This window comes from Macaca fascicularis, chromosome 16 (assembly GCF_037993035.2).
Source record: "Macaca fascicularis isolate 582-1 chromosome 16, T2T-MFA8v1.1".
NCBI lineage: Eukaryota > Metazoa > Chordata > Mammalia > Primates > Cercopithecidae > Macaca > Macaca fascicularis.
In genome coordinates this window covers 88172001-88186405 of record NC_088390.1, presented here as the reverse complement: position 1 = coordinate 88186405, position 14405 = coordinate 88172001, and the positions used below count along the sequence as shown (strand labels likewise).

Below are 14405 nucleotides of genomic sequence, written 5' to 3'. Positions count from 1 at the left end.
AGTGTCCTCACGGCCTCCAGGGAGGAGACACCCTCTGGGTGAATCCAGTGCTGATGGGGTGGGTTGGGGGACTGTGATGCCTCATGCTCCCTTAGCCACTGTGCCCCTCACATTTCTGCTGGTGAATGGTGACCCTCTGGTGGCCAAAGCGTCTAGGGGGATGCCCGCCAGAACCAGGATGGGAAGGTGGCCAGGGCCTGCTCAGATGGGCACAGGCTGGCTGCCTTCGGGATCCTCTGGGGTTCCAGTGCCAACTCTCTGTGAACTGGGACAGCAGGGGTCTTTCAACGACCCGCACTGGCGCTGACCACCCACTGCTGTTCCATCCCCACTGCTTCGGCCCGGCATTTCCAGCCCTGCTTTCCAGGACATGCGCGGTGACCACTTGAGCTCTTTATTGTTGGAGGACATCTCCACGCATGTAGCACGTGCCAACATCCATGGGGACACTGGTGAGCAGTTCGCAGCACAGCCCCTACCTCTGCCCTGGACTCCTCAGCTCGCCCCCGCACCAGGGACAGGGCAGGTGCAGGGAGAGGAGGCCCCATCTCTCGGACTGCCACACTGGGGGTAGGGGATAGGCGGGGGCTGCTTTTGGCTCCCCTGCCCCCAGCCTCAGCTGGGCGTCTGGTTCTGGGTTGTCCAGCGATGCCCTCTAGGTGCCTGAGTCCAGCCCTAGCTGGGGTCCCAGCAGAGTTGAGAAGGGGCTCTCAGCCAACCTAGGGAGGCCACCAGCCAAGGGGATCTCCGCAGATGAGTCCTGGCTGCCACCATCCCTCCCAGACTGCAGCTTCTTGCCAGAAAGGCCTTGGCCAGGCGCAGATGGGGCCTTGTGGTTGCTGGTGCCCCGCTCCTCCTGCAGCACTTTGCCCAGGCGCCAGCGGTGCCAATGCCGCCGAAGTTCCGACTGCACCTGGGGCGGGGGGTGGGGCAGGCCAGTCCTGGGGTCTGCCTGTCCTCTCCGCCCCACCGGGACCTGCTGTGGGCCCCGTCAGAGATGCCCGGTCTCCACTCTGAGGGGTGCAGAGCGACACAAGCTCCCTGCTGGGCACAGCTATGCCACCCAGCATCGCCACGGAAAGCACAGTCTGCAGACATCTGGGGACCCCCGCTGTGGACACCCTAGCAATGGGGCTGAGGCCAACCTGTCTTGGGGGCCTGACAGCCAGCGCCACGGCAACGGCACCCCGTAAGAGCATGTGGAGGGAAAGGCTTGGGCCACATGTGTTCCAACCCCTGAGCAGGGGTGGGGCTGGCATCCCTGTGCCACTCTCTGCCCCTGACCCTGACGGCCAGGGCTGATGGTCTCAGATGCCCCCACTGCCACCTACCTCCTTGTTGAGGAAGCAGTAGAGGACAGCCACCAGCAGGCCCTGGAGAGAGACGGTGGTCAGGGGTGGCATGCTGCGCCCCGGGTGGGGGAGCCGCGGGCGGGCAGGCACCTGGAAGGAGCTGAGGAAGAGGTCGAAGAAGAGCTTGGCGAAGCGCAGGGTGCCCTGGGCGTGCTCGTCCGTCACGAAGGCGAAGACCACTTCGTGGACACCCAGCAGGGGGATGAGGGTCAGTGTGGACTTGGCCAGTCTACAGAGGCAGAGCCCGAGTCACACACCACCCTCGCCCTCGGCCCGCACCATCCACGTGGAGCTTGGAGTCCCCCCACCCAGCTGCCCTCTGGCCCTGAGGGTCTCCAGATCCCGAGGCGCCAGCCCGCCGTGGCACCCACCGGAACTTGTAGTCTGTGTGGTGCATCTCCCGCGCCCGCAGCTTGGCCACAAGCAGGTGAACAATGCGGATGAAGATGAAGAAGTTGATCTATGTGAGAAGGGCACGAGTCAGGGGCACCCAGAGCCCCAGGGGACAGCTCTGTGCCCTTGGAAGGCCCCACCTGACCCTCCTGCAGGTGGGTCTGGCAGCCAGATAGGCCCTGGCACAGAGCCCTGGGGCTGTGGGCACCCAGCCAGGGAGGAGCAGCCTGGCTCAGTGCCCAGGGTGCTGGCCAGTGTCCTGGTGTCCTGTCTGGGTGCCAGCTCCCTCCTGGCCCTCCCAGACAGGATGCTGCCTCCTGGGGCAGCCTCAGGACGCCAAGGGAGGAGGGCCCTGGCGTGCGGTCCTTGCTCTTCATTTCCTCACCAGGATGGCCAGGAAGACGGGGAACCGCAGGATCCACCAGAAGCCCATGTTGTCATTGCTGGTCCAGCACCTGCGAGGCCGGGCCACTCACAAACTGGGGCACAGCCCCCGGCCCCTCAGCCCTCAGCACCCCCGTCCCGATCTTGCCAGTATCTAATTCAGGCCTCAGGAAACGAAGGGAGAAGGTCACGAATGACCACCCTCCCCAGGCACCAGGCTCATCCCTGGCCCCTCGCTGCCTCGGGCCAGAGCTCCACACCCCAGCCCCCCAGCCCCTTCCCCGGGCCGTCCAGCCGCTCCTACTCACTGGATGTTCTCGAACAGACACCTGACCACCACCCAGGGGATGATGAACAGCATGGGGGCACCTGTGGGGGGCAGCAGCTGTGGTCTCAAGGCTTGGCCAGCCTGCCCCGACCCCTTCCCGTGCCGGCCCACTCACCCCAGCCGATGCCCAGGTAGAGGCTGAAGAAGCTCCTCTCAGGGAGGGTGGCCAGGCCCAGCAGGTTGTGCAGGTACAGGCCCTCCACCAGCAGCCAGCAGTAGTTGGCCACGACGCCATATTGCATGAACACAGCGGCCACACGGCAGCCGGCCACCGCCTGGCACAGGTGCAGTGTGAGCGTGGCCACGTGGCCACCTGCCTGGCTGCCCGCCCACCCGCCTGTGTGGGGCCGCCTACGGGGGCTCACTCCATCACTGAGCCAGATGCTGACACTGAGGTCGTCGCCAATCTTCTGGCTGTAGCGGGTCCTGAGCAGCCCATCGATGACCAGCACGGAGCTGGCCTTCAGCACGAAGGACACAAACAGGTTCGCGTGGATGGCGTTGCGGGTGCAGTGCAGCTTGCTGTGGGGACAGCCAGTCAGCGACTGCCCTCCTCCCTGCCCTCTGCGGCCGCCCCGGGCACTGGCGGGATCCTACCTGATGCCCCCCAGGATGGCCAAGGCGAGGAGCAGGGCCCCCAGGGACAGGCTGTAGCCCACCGTGTACATCACCTGGAAGCTGCTGTACATCTTAGCCACCTCCTTCTGCGAGTTACAGTGGCCTGTGAGGGCCGGGCGGGGACCCCCGTGCCCATTCCCATCCAGCCCCACCGCGCCCGCCTGCCGCCGGCTGACCTGGACCTCAAGCTCCTCGCCGTCCATCTGGCACTGAGAGGCGTCACGCCAAGGCTGCCCCCGGGGTCCACGCACCCACTGACCATCGGGCCCGCATCTCTTGAACACGAAGCGGTGTTGCACTGCGTGTGTTGGGGGAGGCTGGGGTCAGCGCCACCCCTGGGCCCGCCCCTCCCACTGTTCCTTCCCTCTATGGGTACCTTTGTGGTGCCAAGGCAGGTACCAGGGGCAGGAGATGTTGGCCGTGGTATTGGCGGGGGTGTCTGGCCAGCAGGAATACTTGTCGAAGGTTCTGTTACAGACCAGCTCTGCAGGGCAGGGTGGGAGAAGGGGCTCCCTCAGCAGGCCTCTTACCTCTCTCTGGAGGCCTGAGCTCAGCTGTCACCTCCCCCAGGACATGACCTGGGCTGCTTCCTCCCCCACCTGACCTCCACCTCCCCAATCTGACCTCCACCTTCCTCACCTGACCATCCATCTCCCCTGGGCCAGCCTCCCCTAGCACTCCCAGCCCATCCCTGAGTTCCAGCTCTGCAGGACACCTTCACTCGGAGAACCCCCATCTCAGATGTCCCCCAAACCCACACTGGGGTCCCCCATTCTCCGTGACTTTCTCGCAGTACCTCCCTCTCTGGGGGCTGAACCCCAATGCCATTTTCATCCATCCCAGGTGCACTGCCAAACCTGTGGCTGCCATACCCGCTCCCCTCTGCCCAGTGGAGGCTGCCTCCCTCGTCTGAACCGTGGCACTGCCTCCCAGGTAAGTCCTCCAGCCCTAGCCTCGCCCTGCACCCCAAGTGTCCAGGCCATGATATGCACTCTCCACCCAAGCCTTCCCAGGCCTGTGTCCTCTGCTGACCCTCTGGGTCCCACCTCCCACGCCCTGGCACTGTCTGCCCACTGAAAACTCCATGGGGCTATAGGCGGTATTACGCATCTGGGCCTGGGGGCACGCAGCAATTCCACTGTTCTGTTATTTCTGGCTCTGCAGCCTTAGGCAAGTCCCCAGCTCTGTGGCTCAGCTACCTGGTTACGTCACCTGCCCATGGTGGTGGGGCCTGAGGTGGTGGGGCCCCTTGGCGGGATCCTCAAGGGCTGCATAAGCACCCAGGAACCTTCCCATGAAGAGCTCAGGAAATGCTGAGGCCAGGCACAGGCTGAAAGGCTCTGGGTGGGGGCTCACCCGTGGGAGGGGGCAGCAGGCTCAGGTTGTGGTGACACTGGTCACCGTAGAGTTTCCACTTCTCAAACAGGAAGTCCATCACCTGAGCGGAGGGGGCCTGTGGCTGGGGGACACATGCACAAGCAACCATACAGACAGGCAGGCAGATGGACAGACAGATAGGCAGACAGGCAGATGGACAGACAGACAGACAAGCAGGCAGGCAGACAGGTAGGCAGACAGGCAGACAGATAGGCAGAGAAATAGGCAGACAGGCAGACAGACAGACAAATAGGCAGACAGGCAGACAGGCGGAAAGACAGATAGGCAGACAGACAGGCAGAAAGACAGACAGATAGGCAGACAGACAGGCAGACAGACGGACAGCCAGGCAGGCAGGCAGACAGGCAGACAGATAGGCAGACAGACGGACAGATAGGCAGGCAGGCAGACAGGCAGACAGGCAGACAGACGGACAGATAGGCAGGCAGGCAGACAGGCAGGCAGACAGACAGATAGGCAGACAGACAGATGGACAGGCAGGCAGATGGACAGATAGGCAGACGGACAGCCAGGCAGGCAGGCAGGCAGGCAGAGAACCATCAGTGTGCAGTCCTCAGGAGGGCCCCTGGGTGCTGAGGGTGCTGTGAGTCCTCACCTGGCAGGCCAGCAGCAGCAGCAACAGTAGCAGGGGTCGACGTGGCTGACAGGGGGGCATGCCTCTGGGCAGCTAGCTGCCTCCCACATCTGGCAGGGGCTGCACGGCTGGGGCAATGCAGTTCTGATGGGTGTGCGCGCTCCTCCGAGGGCAGCTGAGTGGCAGAGCAGCAGAGCCTGGGGAGCCCTGGCCAGTGGGGGGGCCCTCCCCTTAAGCTGCCCCTCTCAGCCTCAGAGTCCTACGGATAAAGAGGGAGCTGGGGGCTGGGCATGGTGGCTCACGCCTATAATCCCAGAACTTTGGGAGGTCAAGGCAGGCAGATCACAAGGTCAGGAGATCGAGACCATCCTGGCTAAGATAGTTGAAACCATGTCTCTACTAAAAATAAAAAAATTAGCCGGGCATGGTAGTGGGCGCCTGTAGTCCCAGTTACTCGGGAGTCTGAGGCAGGAGAATGGCGTGAACCCGGGAGGCAGAGCTTGTAATGAGCCAAGACGGAGCCACTGCACTCCAGACTGGCAGACAGAGAGAGACTGTCTCAAAAAAAAAAAAAAAAAAAGAGGGAGCTGGGAGGGAGGAGACCCCAGCAGGAGTCACTCTTTGCCAGTAGGAAGTGGAGCTGGCTTTCCTGCCACCCAGCGCTGGCTGGCTGGCAGCTCTGAGGGTCCCAGAGCCCCTTGTCTCAGTGCTGTTGGCAGCCACCCTCCTGCCGGGTGACCCAATGCTCTTGGCAGGGGACCAGCCTCCCCAGATGCTGACCTCCTCCCTCAGTTGACAGCCCCCGTCGGTTCCGGTCCTCACCCATTCTTAGCCCCTGGGAAAGTTGGCTTGCCAGGCTGACCTGAGCCAACGTGCCGAGCCTGAGGGTGGCGGTGCCCAGACCTTCCATCACTTGGCCCCAGTGCCACGGTGAGCAAAGTGGCTGGGCTGGCTTGCAGCTGTGCCAGGCCAAGTGTGTGGGACCCACACCCGGGGATCTGTGTCACATGCATGCCCCTGCCCAGCACTGTGGTGCCTAGGTGCCCCATGGGTGCCATGCAAGGCTCAGTTGGGCTTCCTGGGTCCCATGGGACACTACAGGCTGGCTGCACATTCCTTTGAGATTAGCACTGCCAGCGCCGGCTCGGAGGAGGAGCTGGCCTAGAGTGGGGGCACAGGGTGGGGAGGACAGCCCCTGTGGTGTCTGCCAGGGCTGCGGGAGTCACAGCACCTGGTCCCAGGCCAGAGCCAGCATCTGAGCTGGGAGTTTGGGGCGGGAACAGCTCCACAAATTGGCCTTTCATTGCTGCAGAGCCTAGTTTCTGCACCAACTGAATTCTGTGGGAGAAGCAGGGAGGGTCTTCCTGTGGGGCCCGTGTGCAAGTGCCGGGGCCCGCGAGTGGCTGGCTGTGAGCCCCCAGGCTGCGATGAGCTCTTCTTTGGGGCACCCTCAAACGGAATAAGAGGTGTGGATGGAGGGCTGGGCAGATGGAGGGCCGGCCAGCTGGAAGGCAGTGCCAGGAAGAAGCCGGGGAGAGGGGCGAGGAGAAGGGCGAAGGCTGCCGCTGGAGCGGAGGATTTCCAGGCCGGGCTGGACAGCTGGCTGCCATGGGACAGCCTGGATTTTAGCTTCCTCCAGGCAGCTGCTGGGTGAGCCTGCGTGGGGCCAGCACCACCTCGGGCTCCTCCTGCTAACAGGGCCTGAGATGCACCAAACAGGGTGACAGCTGAATGATAGGGACAGGCACCTGCGTCACAGCCTGCTAAGGGGCTCCCAACCGCAGCCCTTGGACCCTGGGCTCAGGTAGGGGCCGATGGGAGGCAGGACCCATGCATCACTGATCCCCAGTCCCTGAGCCAGGTGAGCAGCCATGCAGGCTTAGCACTGGGGCGAAGGACCCACGGAGTAGGGAGGGGGCTCTCCCTGGGGAGGAGGAGCAGTTTTGGCGTCCCCAGCTCTGGGGTCACCCAAGGGGCCTTATTTTTCCTGATTCTGATCAAACAGCCCCATCTGCTGCCACTGCCCTGGGCGGCTCTGGCCACTGAGCTGGGCTGGGTGAGGAGCAGCAGGAGCCGCCTCTCCCTGCTGTGTGCACCCCCAACCCCGAGGGGCCCTGGAGGAGGGGCCCTGGAGGAGGGGCACTGCTAGGTGGGCAGGCTCAGGGGTGCAGGGGAGGCCTGGGGCTCTGGGCAGGGGACGGGGAGAAAGACAAACGGCAGCTGGAGCAGGGCGGATGGTGGAGATGCAGGCAGGGGCCAAGGAGGAAGGACACTGGCTGATAAGCTGTTCCCTGCCTGGGGGCCCTGCAGTGGGGGTTAGGGGCATGCGTGCTCACCCTGGGGAGAGGACAGCCCAGCCAGGAGCTCCCTGGGCAAAATGACAGCCCCTTAGAGCCCAGCGTGGCCAAGCCTGGCTCTGCCCCAACTCTGCCAGAGAAACAGGAGCCATTCAATGACTGCCATGTTGACCCGAGAGCCACTGGGAGCACCCCCAAGCCAGTGCGAGAGGAGATGGCGCCTCCACACACAAGGTCCTCGAGTGCCGGGGCCCCACCTTCCAGCCGTGCATGCAGTCTGGAGACCCCAGTGAGCTGAGGGAGGGGCGGGCTGCCCAGTCCCCCAGGCCTTTCTTTGAAGCAGTCAGGGCCCAGGAGTGGGGAGGAAGAGGGAGTGGGGCTCTCTGTGTCCCCCCCAACCTCAACAGAAGGTTGGGAAAGTGGGGCTGGGGATCCTGGAGGATTCCCCTAACAGCTCAGCATCCACAGGCCACAGGTGGGCTCCCCATCAGGGCACCCCTAGTCCTGGATCCTTAGGGGTCAGGGCCTCTGAATACAAGAGGTGGGGTGGGGGGCAATTCTCCACTGGGTCTCTGATAGTGAGGCAGGAGGTGTAGAAGTGTGGGGGTCCTCCGTTCCCTGCGGGCGGTGGGTCCCATGTGGGTAGCGAGACTCCAGCCCCTCATCCCAGCAGGGGTGGGTGAAGCCGGGGGGATGGGCCAATTTCCAGCTGAGCACCCAGGAGACAGCCTGGCCTAGAGAGCAGGGCTGAGACCGCTGTGGTCCTGGGACGGGGATGATGATTTAACTTCCCAAATAGGGACCCTGCCCCGTCACTGAAGGTGACACCAGCCTGAAGGGAAGAAGGGAGGCTCCTCTGATGATCTCACCCAGCCCTCTCCCCTGACAGGAGACACTGACAACCCCGGGCCCCCGTCAGCCCGGGATCAATGTCTGTTGACTGAAGAAGTGGACAGAAACTCCCAGCTGTGGAGGTGCCACCCGGGGCTCCCCATGGCCGCAGTGCCCCTTATTACCCTGCTGGCGACGCTGCTGGTAGGTGGGGCCACCCACCAGAGACCCCACCCTCGGCCTTCACAGTCCAGGTGACCAAGCTCCTTCTCAGGCCTTGGAGTCATAAGAATTAGGGGAGGGGTTCCCGAGGTGCCCAATGCGGGGGGGGGGGTTCCCGAGGTGCCCAATGCGGGGGGGGTTCCCGAGGTGCCCAATGCGGGGGGGGTTCCCGAGGTGCCCAATGCGGGGGGGGGTTCCCGAGGTGCCCAATGCGGGGGGGGTTCCCGAGGTGCCCAATGCGGGGGGTTCCCGAGGTGCCCAATGCCGGGGGGGTTCCCGAGGTGCCCAATGAGGGGGTCTCCTGAGGTGCCCTGCCCGCCTTTCCTAGCCCCTCCACCGCACACCACCCCCTTCCTCCCTCCCACAGCCGCCTGCCGGGCCACACCAGCCACCACCAGGCCTTGGGGCCACCTGAGCTCCACTGCCCTGGCCCCTTTGCAGGGCTGGCACCCCCTGTCCTGTCCCATGTCCGCCCTGGCAGAACACGTGACTCTTGTGTGCTCATGGCTCCCTCAGGCTCCACCAATTCCCACTGGGGGTGGCTGAGGGACTCGCAGACCTGGAGCTGGGCCCCCAGGATGGGTGCAGCGGCCACTGGTTCAGGAAGGCAGCGGGGCTCCCAGGGCGTCCGCAAGGGGCCTCTCAGAAGCTTTGAGGAGCTCCGGCATCGGAGCCGGGATGTTTTTGTGAAACCAGAGAAGGCAGCGGAAGGTCAGGGCACCAGGGCGGGATCAGGGGCCACAGGCTGTTGACAAAGCCCTGAGCCCTCACCCCGTGGGGGCGGGGCAGGCCTGGGTGCCGGCCTGGGTGCGCCCCGACCCCCCAACCCTCATGCGCCCAATAGCAAGGGCAGAAAGCAGCCCTGGCCGGTCCTTGGAGGATGCGGGCGCCGAGAGGGCTGGGTCGGTCGGTTCGGAGTAGGAGCACAAGCCCGGTGGCCGAGTCGGGCCGGTGGTGGGGGCGCCGCAGAGGCCGGAGCCTGGCAGGGCAGTGACCCGCTTGCTGGGGTCAAAGTCGCCAGTGTGGGCCGCGGCAGAGGAGCGGCCAGGTGGGGCGCAGACACCCCTCACCCCATCCCGGGCCGCGTCGGTGCCACCGGGCAGTCCTGGGGGCAGGAGCCCGCCGAGGGGAGCGAGAGCTGGTGAGACCCCGCGCCTCGGGGGCGCGTCCGCGGCGCTTTGTGTGCTCCCAGGGCGGCGGGCCCGGGGCCCAGAGCGGGGAGTGTGGCCGCCGCAGGGCGCCAGGCAGCCAGCGACATCCCCGCCCCCAGCCGCGCCCCCGGGACCAGAGAACGGGGGAGGGGCTGAGACCCCTGGACCTGCCCGACGGTGCGAGACCGGGTGGTGTCCGAGCCGGGGTTGGGAACGGGGGTGTCCGACGGGACCGAGGACCGCACCAGCCCAGGCCCCGGAGACCGCCCGGCCGGCTCCCTCCTCCCCGCGCCCCCCAGCCCCGCCGCGCCAGCCCCGCAGTCTCTGCCCCCACTGGCTCGGCTCCCGAACGTCCCCTCGGGGCCGCGGCCCAGGTGCTCACCGCGAGGCGCTGCTGGGGGCTTGGCTCGGCTCCCCGCCGTCCTCCGGGCGCGCTCGGGTCGGGCGCCGGTGACCGCTCGTCTCCGCGGCGCTGCCGGATCGGGGTCGGTGCAAACTTTCCGGCTGCGACGCAGGGCGAGGGCGGCGGCGGAGGGCGGGCGCGGGGGCGGCCCCGCGGGGGGGGGAGCGATAGCCGAGGGTCCCCGCCCGCCCTCCGCGCAGCCTCCCGGCGAGCTTCGGTCCTGCCCACCCTGCGCGGGGAGCCCGGTGAGCGCCCGATACCCGCGGAGCGGACCCCGCCCCTGGCCATCCGCAGACCCGGCGCCCTGAATTCCACCCCGCGGACCTGCGCCCCACAGACCTTTGTCCCACGGGTCCTGGTTCCGCAGACCCCAATCCTGCAGATCCCGGACCCCGCGGACCCTGGCCCGGCGGGTGGTGGTCGCGATGGGTCCCGGCTCCCGGCGGGGACACCCTGGGACGTGGAGGGGCGCGGCGGGGCGTGGGGGCGGTGGCTCAGCGCCCCTTCCTCTCGCTCCCTCCGCGTCCCTGGGCGCCCCCTCGCCCGCTTTCCCTCGCGGCCCCAGGTTCTCGCTGCTTCTTTCCTACTGCCTTCCTAATTTTCTGGAAGAACCGACACCCCCGCTCGCCCCCACCGCGGCTCCGGGTTCCTTTCCCTGCAGAGCAATGGGGGCTGGAGGGGGGCCGACATGGGTGACATGGGTGGACCGGCAGGGCGGTCCCTGGGGTGCCCTTTAACTTTTTTTGTGCCACATTCCCCGGTCTCTGGCCAGTCCTGTCGCTCTAAGGCACCTCCAGCAGCGCTGACCCTGGTCCCCCACCTGCTGGTCCTGCGGCCGCGGGGCTCTCTCCTCCGTCCCACCCCCTCCTTCCACACCACCTCCTTTCCTGGGAGTGGAGAAGCCCCAGCCAGAACCCCTGCCTTCCCCAAGAGGCACGCTAAGGGGGACATTCTCCCCTTCCTCATTCCTCCTAAAGCCAACCTCACAGCTGGCTTTGGAGCCGCTAGAACCTCAGCCCGCGTCCCTCCCCTTCTACCTCCAGCCGTCCCTGCTCTGTGCCCAGTGATCTTGGGGTCACCACAACCCCATGGACGCCTTGAGACCTCACGTTTCCTGGCCTCTCAGTATCCTGGGACACTGATGGTCATGCCTTCCTTCTGGAAAGTTCTTCCCGAGGCTGTGGGTTCCAGGATGAGCACTCTCCTCCTCCCACTCCACTTCCTCCCCTTCTCCTTCCCCCTCCTCCCTTCTCCCTGGAGAGATCTTCCTCCAAGTCCCAGTCTTCTTCCCCACCCAGAGCCCCTCCCGCTGACACTTGTCTTCAGTGCCTGTCTCTGTCCGGATGGTGCCTCCGCCCCCACTGAGAAGCCTCCCTCTGGCATCTCCACTCCATCTCCGGGTCCCGCTGCTCCTATATTTCCCTGGATCTGTCCTGGCCACCCTCGTCCTGGGACATGCCCTGCCCATGGAGGGCTCCTTTCATAGATGCTGTCCTTGGTCTTGGGGGTCCTTTCTCCTTAATTCTGCTTCTGTTTTTTTTTTTTTTTTTTTTTTTTTTTTTTTTTTTTGAGACGGAGTCTCGCTCTGTCTCCCAGGCTGGAGTGCAGTGGCCGGATCTCAGCTCACTGCAAGCTCCGCCTCCCGGGTTCGGGCCATTCTCCTGCCTCAGCCTCCTGAGTAGCTGGGACTACAGGCGCCCGCCACCTCGCCCGGCTAGTTTTTTGTATTTTTTAGTAGAGACGGGGTTTCACCGTGTTAGCCAGGATGGTCTCGATCTCCTGACCTAGTGATCCGCCCGTCTCGGCCTCCCAAAGTGCTGGGATTACAGGCTTGAGCCACCGCGCCCGGCCCTGCTTCTGTTTTAGGGGGCTTTGGAACCCAGGGTCTTAACCCCAGCCATTCCGCCTCCCAGGGGCCACTTCCCTCTGAAGCTTAGCCCAGCTCTGTGACCCCCACAGGCCTGCCCCCACCTGGTCCTCACTCCCCTACATAGCCACACTGTGGGGGCTCCGTGCTTCCCAGCCCATAGGAAGCCCTGTTCCCGGAGAGGCGCATTCTGTTGTGGTCCGAGCAGTGGCCAGAGGCAAAAGTCAGAAGGCAAAGGTCATAAAAGTCTATCTCTACCTGCCAGCATCTGCCCTTGCTGCCGCATCCTCTCCCCTCTCCACCCAAACCGTCCCTCAGCTCCTGCCCCCACCTCTCCAGAGGCACAGACAACAGGGTTCTGATCTTGGGTAATGGTACGTCCCCCACCAGCCTCAGTCTGAGACCTCTGTGAATGGGGGTGATGGGATGATGGGGACCACCTCCTGGTGGCTGCAGGGACTGGGGTGAGGGTGCTGCAGGCTCTGCCTAAGTCAAGTGCCGTGGGGCTGAGGAGACAGTGCCCTGGCCCTGGAGAGGAGTCCTCCCTGCCCTCCTGTGTCCAGCTTTGTTTCCTGGAGGACAGGTCCCTGCGGGGCAGAGGCCCAGCAGTCCCAGGTAAGCGCTGGGTGGCTGGAGTCTGGTACCCACAGGAAGAGAAGTAGAAGAATAAATTTGGAGTGTGTGAAGGGGGCAAAACTTGAAAGGTTTGGACTCAGTGTGGGGAAGGAGAGGGAACAGATAGGGTGTGGACCCTCCCCTGGGCTGGATGAGCCTAATTTATATGACTGAATCTATGACAAGATTCTTTGCTTGACCAAACTGTAGTCTGGCTTCAGAACCTTCTCGCAGGCTCATCTGCATTCTGCCTTGTAAAATCCAGATTTAGCAAGAACTCTGCTAAGTCAGTTTGGCAAGAAGCCTCCATCCCCCATATCTGATGGGGTCCTCAGCCTCCACCACCCCCAGGCGACGTCTGCTCACCCTGGCTGCCTTCAGCAGGCTTCCTGTTACCTGGGTAGGGTCCTCAGCCTCTGTCACCCCCAGACGATGTCTGCTCACCCTGCCTGCCTCCAGCAAGCTTCCTGTTACCTGGTAGGGTCCTCAGCCTCTGCCACCCCCAGAATCCTCCAGACAGGTGTTTCATCCCAGTAATTTTCCACCCACTGACCCCACCCTGCTCCTGGGATTTAAATCCCACTCGCCCATGCCACATTCAGACTTGAGCCCAGGTCTATACTAAAATCTTTTCTCCCTTATTACAATACTCCTGAACAAAATATGTTTTTCAACTGCTATCCAGTTCTGGTTTCCCTTACATTGGTGAGACATATAAACAGAGGGCAGCTGGGAATGGAGGGGGCGGGGCCTTCCCACGCAGCAGTGGGAGTGGGGGGACCTGCCCTCCATCCAATCCCTAGGGCCCTCCTTATTGCAGGGGGCCCTCTTGGAGGTGTGCTTGGTCCTGTGCTGCCGGGCGCGCTGCAGCAGGACTGGGGGCTGGTCTGCACCCCCAATCCCTGAGATGTGGGTTTGTCTGTCTGCTGGGGATTCTGGAGACGGCACCTGCAGAGCTTAATTTTGGCGTTCAGCGAGACTTCTGGAGCCCATACTGCCTGCAAGGCTCGGTGCCTGCCAGCGAGACTCAGAAGCCCCACCCTGGAGTTCTGAAAGAGGCTGAGGAGGAGGGACGAAAGGGGCAGCCGGAAGCCAGGGCGGAGGGACCAGGGGTGGGAGGGGAGGCTGCATCTGGGTCCAGAAAACGTGGAAATGCAGGAAGGGAAACAGGAGCGTGGTGGGGCCGCCCCTCAGAGAGAACCTCTGTGAGCATTAAAGGGCATTTTCCCCCAGGTGTCTTCACTGTGCATTAATATATTTTTACTTTGATATAGTTTTGTAACCAGTGTTTCTCCCCACAACCTATAACACAAGGCACAAATCTTATGACAAAGTGAATGGACCTGCAGACTGCATCCTAGCACCTTTTGCTCTTAGAAGTGAATGCAAAGCAAGACCTCCAGGTATATGAGAGAGACCAATCATTTGGAAAAGAGGAAATTGGAGGAAACAGAGCTACTGCAGAGAACAGAAGAAAACTTCAAGAATATTTTAACCACTCTGATTATCCTTAGAGATATGAAAGGATGATGACCCCATAAACACTGAACAGAATGCTTTGGAAAACAAGCAGAGGACAGGAGAAGCCCTTGCCAGCTACAAATAGAATATCTGGAATTTTAAAAATTTAGTAGAAAGAGGCCGGGCGCGGTGGCTCACGCCTGTAATCCCAGCACTTTGGGAGGCCGAGGTGGGCGGATCACAAGGTCAGGAGATCGAGACCACGGTGAAACCCCGTCTCTACTAAAATACAAAAAAATTAGCCGGGCGCGGTTGTGGGCGCCTGTAGTCCCAGCTACTCGGGAGGCTGAGGCAGGAGAATGGCGTGAACCCGGGAGGCGGAGCTTGCAGTGAGCCGAGATCGCGCCACTGCACTCCAGCCTGGGCGACAGAGCGAGACTCCGTCTCAAAAAAAAAAAAAAAAAAAAAAAAAAAAAAAAAAAAAAAAAATTTAGTAGAAAGATTGAAAAAT

The 14405-nt window shown here is 63.1% G+C and overlaps 1 protein-coding gene across 25 annotated transcripts; it reads right to left on the bottom strand.

Annotated features, from left to right (window-relative positions):
* Positions 1 to 378: 378 nt before the first annotated feature.
* GCGR (glucagon receptor) lies at positions 379 to 10618 on the bottom strand. 25 transcript variants are annotated; one of them, XM_074020928.1, is made up of 15 exons: positions 8957 to 10030; positions 8361 to 8451; positions 5069 to 5306; positions 4432 to 4534; positions 3452 to 3559; positions 3252 to 3373; positions 3055 to 3161; positions 2823 to 2979; positions 2573 to 2732; positions 2438 to 2498; positions 2131 to 2200; positions 1724 to 1812; positions 1443 to 1581; positions 1332 to 1373; positions 379 to 913 (listed from the first exon to the last, which is right to left on the bottom strand). In XM_074020928.1, the coding sequence occupies exons 3-15, from the start codon at positions 5126 to 5128 to the stop codon at positions 656 to 658; spliced, it is 1476 nt and encodes a 491-aa protein (XP_073877029.1). In that variant the 5' UTR covers positions 5129 to 5306; positions 8361 to 8451; positions 8957 to 10030; the 3' UTR covers positions 379 to 655. The 25 variants fall into 25 exon arrangements, 21 of the variants coding, with proteins under 21 accessions (XP_073877029.1, XP_073877030.1, XP_073877027.1 ...); XR_012426340.1 differs by lacking the exon at positions 8361 to 8451 and having other exon boundaries at positions 2131 to 2294; positions 9931 to 10030; XM_074020929.1 differs by lacking the exons at positions 8361 to 8451; positions 8957 to 10030 and adding an exon at positions 10291 to 10618.
* Positions 10619 to 14405: the final 3787 nt, after the last annotated feature.

Bases quoted from the DNA above. Each gene is read 5' to 3' on its own strand.
- GCGR (XM_045376480.3), bottom strand. From the start codon at position 8,864: ATGGGACAGGACAGGGGGTGCCAGCCCTGCAAAGGGGCCAGGGCAGTG. The intron at 2,733-2,822 runs GTGAGCCCCCGT...CACCTGTGCCAG, and splicing joins GCATCTGGCTCAGTGATGGA to GCGGTGGCCGGCTGCCGTGT. The intron at 2,201-2,437 runs GTGAGTAGGAGC...CCGGCCTCGCAG, and splicing joins TGTCTGTTCGAGAACATCCA to GTGCTGGACCAGCAATGACA.